Genomic DNA, 7,234 nt, shown 5'->3' with positions numbered 1-7,234 from the left:
GGGGGCCCGCTGGGTGAGGACCTGCCGGGGGAGCCTGGGGGCCTGCTAGGTGAGGACGGGCAGGGGAGCCTGGGGGCCCCCCGGATGTGGATGGGCGGGGCGGGGTGGGGGAGCCTGGGGGCTGCTGGGTGAGGACCTGCCAGGGGAGCCTGGGGGCCCGCCGGGTGAGGACGGGCGGGGGAGCCTGGGGGCCCGCCGGGTGAGGACGGGCCGGGGGAGCTTGGGGGCCCGCTGAGTGTGGGCTGGCCGGGAGAGGAAGACCAGCAGGCCTGTGCACCCGTCAGGATGGGGTGCGCTGTGAGCATCTGTGTCCTGTGGCTGCCAGGACAAATTCCGTAAGCTGGGCGCGTAAACCAGTGCACGCTTCTCAGCTCATAGTCCTGCCAGTCAGGCCCTCGGTGTCAGGGCCGAAATCAAGACCACGCCCATCTGAGCCTGGGTCCTCTTCCAAGGTCATTGGAATCAGTTCCTTGTCACCTGGCCTCACGGGTCAGGATACGGTAGTTCGAATTTTCCTCTGACCTGTTCTTTCTCTCTGGAGAAAACTCTGCTTTTAAAGAGCTCACGTGATAAGATCAGGCTGGTCAGGGTCATCTCCTTGTTTTATAATGTCCAAGTCAACTGACTCGGCACTTGAATTATATGTGCAAAATGTACGGCGTGAACTGAATAGCCAGGAGCCGGGAACCTGCTGGAGGTGAACGGGGCATCTTGGAATTGTGCCTCCCACCGTGGAGCAGGGACCTGGCAAACCATGTGAGCCTTGCCCGCAGCAGTGGGGACTGAGGCTGGACTGGGCCTCCTACCAGTAGCTCTTGGAGGCCTGCTTAGCTGATGGTACCGTTTTACCTGCAAAAAATGAGGTTCTGGCACTCATATCTTGGTACATTCTTAAATACTGTCCTCGCTCCTCCCTTTTTCCTGTTCACATTATTATGTACACTTAAGTCATGCCTGAAGAGTCTTTCCTTGGTGCCTGCCGCTGCCATGTCCCACCGTGGTGTGTTGGGATTTCCACGGGGCCTCCGACAGGAGAGGGCCCCGGCATTTGACCATCCTCATTGCCCTCTGCCCCTCCTCACCCGGTCTCTAGGCTTTAAGGGAGGAAGTTATCCCTTCCCCTGTCCTGACATGAGGCTGGTGTCCCAGCAATGCTATTTTTTTTTTTTTTTTTAAGATTTTATTTAATTATTAGCATGAGCAGAGGAACAGAGGGACAGAGAGAAGCAGGCTCCCCGCTGAGCAGGGAGCCCGATGCGGGACTCGATCCCAGGACTCTGGGATCATGACCTGAGCTGAAGGCAGACGCTTCACTGACTGAGCCACCCAGGCGCCCCCAGCAATGCCATTTCTTTGACATTCCAGCATGTCTCCTGTTGTCTCAGAAATGGCCCTAGTGGGAAGGAACCCAGCGGTGCCACACACGCCCTTCACCTTCTGCCCCAAGCAGGGTTTTTGGATCTCCTCCGCTGCTAACACCATTCTTGGCCTGTAGCGGACATTTCCTTCCCCTATTACCTTGGTTGTCACCAGGTGAAAGCTTTTCCCTTGGTTCACCCAAGATAAAGGTTTTTTCAGAAGGAGCTGCACCGAGACACAGAAGCATAAGAATAAATAGAGAACTGTAGCCGCACACGAGCCACAGTTTACTGAGCCCAGAATCCCACCCTCAGCTACCCCAGGTTCCAGGTTCCTGGGTCTCCAGACGCTGCCATGTGTCTGTATGCGTTTAATGTAAATTGACTTCTTTTTCCTGCTTCCCCCTTAACACCGTTTTTGGGACTCACCCCTGCTGCCCCTGATCCGGTGTGTGGCGTCTTGTCGCGGCGAGGTGGTTCACGGGTGCGTCGCACCCCCTCAGCGGCATTTGGATTCTAGTCCTCTTCCTCCTTTGCATGTCTTGATGAGTAGTGCTGCACGAACGTTTTCATTCTCTGTCTGCCGGCCGGCCGCTGAGGGCTTCCGTGTCTGCAGCCAACCAGGTCTCTTGAGGCTGTTTGGCTCACCTCTGCCATTTTGCTCTGGTGTTCTTGCCTTTTTCTTCCTGGTTTGTAGTCAGTTCCTTGCAACCCCACCCCCAGACAGATGTTAACGTCGCCCATGCCCTGTGCTTGTCTGGTAGTTTGTCAGCCAGCGAGGCGTGATTTGGGGGTCTCAGGTAGGACGGCGTCTGCCACCGGCCCTGGCTGTCTCTGGCTTTAACGCTGGAGTCCATGCGGTCGGCTCCCGGAGCTCTACAGCTGTCTGCTGCCTTGCCCCCCCCTGTCGCACCGTACATGTGCACCCCCACACGCACACAGCCCCCATAGCCCAGCCCTTGGCTCCAGGTGGGTTTGTGTTGTTTTGGCGGGGGGGGGGGTGCCCGAGGCCTGACCTCGCTCAGGCTGCTGGAGGGCTGGAGCTGAGGAAGGACGGGAGGTGGGCGTGTGGTCCAGGCCCCTCCTGTCCCCCAGGCTTGTGGTGGCGGTGGAGGAGGCCTTCACTCACATTAAGCGGCTGCAGGAAGAGGAGCAGAAGAACCCGAGGGAGGTGATGGACCCCCGGGAGGCAGCCCAGGCTATCTTCGCCTCCATGGCCCGTGCCATGCAGAAGTACCTTCGCACCACCAAGCAGCAGCCCTACCACACCATGGAGAGCATCCTGCAGCACCTCGAGTTCTGCATCACTCACGACATGACGCCCAAGGTAGGCCCACTCTGCTGCCCGCATCCCGCCTCTCCCCGCTCCCGGCCTGCCTTGCCACGGGGCTCGCTGCACCCAGCCCTGCAGCCCGGCCCTCCTCTGCTCCCCCTCCGCCTTGTGGTCTCTTCTCCCATCCCTGCCCCACCCCCCACCTCTGCTCGGAGTCAAGTTCCCAGGCGGTGAGGGGCAGGGGCAGCTTCCAGACTTCTGGGAATGGCTGAGACCTGACTCCCATCTCTGCAAGGGCTCTGCTGTTGCCACACCGAGTCCCCCCGTCCCCCTTCACCGCCACCGAGTGTTCTTTGTGCTCATCTCGAGCTGTTACCCTCCCCTCAACTTTATTGTCCGCCTCCTAGAATTGCGTCCCCAACCACACTTGGTGAGCAGGGTGACAGCCTCCGTGAGAGCCGACGCAGGGGAAGCAAGAATGAGGGAGGGCTCGCGGTCCTAGCCTGCGGCGGGGAAAGTGCGGGGCGCAGGTCCTGACCCTGGGCGCCCCCCTCCTCTGTGGGCTCCGCTTCCCCATGTTTACAACAAGGGTCTGAGGCAGAGGAGCCCAGCCCCTTTCTGCTCTAATGTTCTAGATGGTGTGGAAGCAGAGCGTGAGCTGGGGGACATCTTGGTTGTCTCTGGAAGCTGTGCCCCCAGGGGGCGAGGGTGGCAGGTGGGTGGGAGAGAGGCCCACGCAGCCCCTGGCCCCTCCTCAGGCCTTCCTGGAGCGGTACCTGGCGGCCGGACCCACCATCCAGTACCACAAGGAACGCTGGCTGGCCAAACAGTGGACGCTGGTGAGCGAGGAGCCGGTGACCAGCGGGCTCAAGGACGGCATCGTTTTCCTCTTAAAGCGCCAGGACTTCAGCCTGGTGGTGAGCACCAAGAAGGTCCCCTTCTTCAAACTCTCCGAGGAGTTTGTGGATCCTAAGTCGCACAAGTTTGTCATGAGGCTGCAGTCTGAGACCTCGGTGTGACCGAGCAGCGGCGGCAGGGGGGGCGCGGGGCTCCTGCGGGCGGGGGAGGGCTTGGCTCTCGTCTCCCGCCGCCCTTCGGCCTCCTGCCCCCGTTTACTTTTACTTGAATTGACCCCCCACCCGTCTGCTCCCCTCCTCCTTAGTTGCCCCACATGAGCCTCAGGAGGCCGCCTGCGTCAGCAGAGCCTGGGAAGCTCGCTCTCTCCCCCCAGCCCTCACTTGGTGTCATCCTGCAGGAAGCCGTGCCTCTCGCCCTCTCCCTCCCGGAAGGATGGCGGTCTCTTCTGAGAGGGGGCGGGGACCCCCTGCGCCCCCACCCCCCCTGAGCCGGGTTCTCGTAGCAATGCTGTGGCCCCAGCAGGGTGTCCCCGGGGCACAGACACGACTCCAGAGAGCCATGGTGCCAAACTCCTCCAGGAGGTGGGTTATCCACTCCTCCTGCCCGCTCAGCCTGCCCGTACAAACGCTGAGTTCTTGGGGCAGGATACCTCTGCGTCCCCCCCCCCCCCACGGCCCGAGTCAGGGGTCTCCCTGCCACGGTCATTGGCCTCGGCTGTCAGAGCCTCCCCTGCACGTCCACACACATTCAGAGCGAGGGAAGATCCTGCCCTTCACTCCAAAGTCTCTCCCTTCTGTTTCTGAGTTGTATGGTCTGTGACCACAGGCAAACTGAGGCAGAAGCCCTCTGTGACCACGTTTCCTGGGCCATGGGGGACAGTGCCTTCCCTCACTCGGTCCACCTGGGCAGCCTCTGAGCGAAGGACGGGAGAGACCCGGGGAACATCACAGATCCCTGCCCTCCGAACCTACCTGTACTTTCGTTCCCGCCTTGCTGGGGCAGGTTTCCCCTTCCTGCTGAAGGACGGCAAGTAGACAGACACCAGCCCAGGTTTAGTGGCTTGCAGACCATGACCCGACCCCCAAGGTCTGAGACCAACATTCCCCGCCCCCCCGTGTGTCTTTTCTCAGCGCCAGGGACCTGTTGCCTCATCTCGTTTTGGGGGGAGCCGGTAGCCCCCTCGTCCCCTGCCTTAAGCCCACTTCTTTGCCTCAGGGGTCTCTCTTCCTTGGCTGGCCAGGGTGCCCTCCTGTCTCCCTGCCTGGTTCTCTGGGCGCTTGTCTCCCTCAGTGCTGGGGTGAGGGGCCAGGATTGCCGCCTTCATGGGTATCCGTCCCTCACCCTGTTGGGCTTCTGTAGTCTCTACACCCAATCCGAATTCTCCAGAGTTTAGGTCTCGTTTTGAGCAAAATCCACTGGCCTTCTAAGACATATTTTCAGTGTACATCTGAGCCTTTCACTTAGACGTGTTTCAATTACGTAGTTTTAGCCGAGGGAACTGGAACCTCCAGCCGGGGTCCACGGGGAGGGCCATTCGCGGCTGGGCTGGAGTGTGCCCCGGGGCCAGGCCTCTGAGTAACTCGCTGTGCCCCCTCTCAGGCCCATCTTCTGGCAGACTCACTGGTTCTTGCCACGCGGAGCGCCCCATGAGCTCTGATCCCCACTGGTCTCTGACCAGGGAGGCTTCCTGTCTGTGTAGGGACAGCCTGGGCGTGATGGAGCCCCGTGATGGCCTTTCCCCCCTTGTTCTCTCTGAAAAAGCACATCTGTCCACCCACCACTTCCTAGAGAAGGGCTCTTCAGTTTGCGCTGAGCCCGATCCCCACAGGTGTGGTTTGGGGGCTGACTTAGGCAGTGCCGGAGGGAAATGCATCCTATCCTGGGGGTTGTGGGAAGGTATTTTTTCTTCTCTCCAAGGACCTGGTTTCAGAGGAGTCCCTCCTGGGTCACATTTCTAAATACCTCACTATCCTGGAAAACGGGGCCTGGATGGTGGGCAGGAGCGGGGTGTGGGGTGACGGAAGGACCGGGTTAGGGCGGGCAGACGGAACGTATTTGGGATCTTCGTTGCGGCCCTACGTTAGGGGCGGGGGAGTGTTTATTTTCAGAACCTGCCATGTTTTTAATCACTGTGATTTTTTCATTCCTTTTTCCTAAAACAAAAAGCAAACTTTCCCCCCAACTCTCTAAGCACTAAGGGCTGTAACTGAGAACGGTAGTGTTTTGGTCCTTTGCGTCAGAACTGTGGTATCTTTGTTTTCTTTGACGATTATTATAATTATTATTATTTTGTAAAGTGTCAGGATGAGTTGTCAGGTGTTCGGCTGCGTGTGTCTGTGCTTCTCCCGCACGGGGAGTTGTCTTCATGCTGTGAACTGCTGTGGGGCGCGCCGCGGGCCCAGGCCCTTGGCGCACTGTCCCCCCTTCTCTGCCAGTCCTGCCACGCGCTGGGTTTTCTTACTCTTCTCCTGTGGGGGCGCACCTACCTGCGCCCCCCCCACTCCCCCAGGACACCGGACGTGTGGCTGGGTCTCTGTGACTCCTCCCCACCACCCCCACCAGGCCTTCCTGTCATCACCTTGGAGCCCCCTGGGGATGCTGCACCTCAGGCCGTCACCCACCTCGCCACACTGCCGCGTCCCCACCGGTCCCCTTTCTCTTACACGACCCTTCACGCTCCGTTGACTCTCGCTTATTTCTTTTTGATCCTTCGTCGTTTCTCCCCATGCCTGTCCCATCTGAGCCTTTCATTTCTTGCTCCGCATTCCTGTTGCAAACCCCGCCACGGTACCTGTGAAGAGGCATTGGGACCCCCCGAAACACCCCTTCCCAGAGTCTGTGCTGCTCTCCTCTGTGGGGCCCGAAGAGCTCCCTCGCCCCTCCCTGCTGTCTGTCCGTCCGTCTGTCTTTTTCCCCTGCCCTTCCCCCAGGGCAGCATCTGCTGATGGATTCGGTCCTGGTGTGTGATTGTTGTGATTTGTTCTGTGCGCGAAAGGAAGGGGGCTTGTTTTGGGTCCCTTCCAAGTGAGATTGTAAATGTAGAATTTGCCACTGTTGAATCTAGATTTTTTTTTTCTTTTCTTCTCTTTCTTTTTCATTTCTTTCTTTTTCTTTTCTTTTCTTCTTCTTTTTTTTTTGGGGGTTACAGAGACCTTGTGCATGCATGTAGAAAATTGTAAAATGTAAATTTTTTTTTAATATATAAAAAGCTTGTTTTTACAGTTTGCAGTGGATCTAAACATAATGGCAATTTTAGGGATTTTTTTTTCTTAAACATAGGAACTAAAACTGTACAAATTTTTTTTATATGAAATAAAGACATTGGACTTTTGTGGGGGCATTCTGTTGTTTTTCTTTTTCTACTGGAGTGGGAGCAAAAGAAGTCGGATGTGCTCCTTGTTAGGGGGAGAGCGGCCAGCAGGGGGCAGTGTGAGCTCAGCATTCCTCCGCTCGCCCTCGGGCCCGTGGACTGGAAACTACCTATTCTGAACCCAGATTCCAAGAAGTGAAGACTCGGCTGTTCCTTGGGGTGGTTGTCAGGATAAGGAGGAAGGAAAGATTACTTTCCGGGTGGATCCAGAGGATTTTCAGGCAGTTGGTGATTTCAGTCAACTGTGATAGCTCATCACATTTCATTGAGAAAAATTCCTGAAGTAGCTCTCTTCTAAGTATCTTCTCTCTTTTTTTTTTTTTTAAATGATTTTTATTTATTTATTTGAGAGAGAGCACAAAAGGGAGGAGGGCC

The 7,234-nt window shown here is 57.5% G+C and overlaps 1 protein-coding gene across 2 annotated transcripts in view; it reads left to right on the top strand.

Moving 5' to 3' along the window:
* Positions 1 to 6,815, top strand: part of VANGL2 (VANGL planar cell polarity protein 2) — a 26,157-nt gene extending 19,342 nt beyond the window's left edge. For both annotated transcript variants that reach the window (XM_032397279.1, XM_032397280.1), the window contains exons 7-8: positions 2,454 to 2,685; positions 3,390 to 6,815. In XM_032397279.1, the coding sequence (XP_032253170.1) occupies positions 2,454 to 2,685; positions 3,390 to 3,650 (493 nt within the window). In that variant the 3' untranslated portion in view covers positions 3,651 to 6,815. The remainder of the gene's footprint in view (positions 1 to 2,453; positions 2,686 to 3,389) is intronic.
* The last annotated feature ends 419 nt before the right edge of the window (positions 6,816 to 7,234 follow it).

This window comes from Phoca vitulina, unplaced genomic scaffold (genome assembly GCF_004348235.1).
Source record: "Phoca vitulina isolate PV1807 unplaced genomic scaffold, GSC_HSeal_1.0 scaffold97, whole genome shotgun sequence".
Taxonomy (NCBI): Eukaryota; Metazoa; Chordata; class Mammalia; order Carnivora; family Phocidae; genus Phoca; species Phoca vitulina.
The sequence above is the reverse complement of the archived record's forward strand: the minus strand, read 5'-3'. Positions and strand labels throughout refer to the sequence as shown.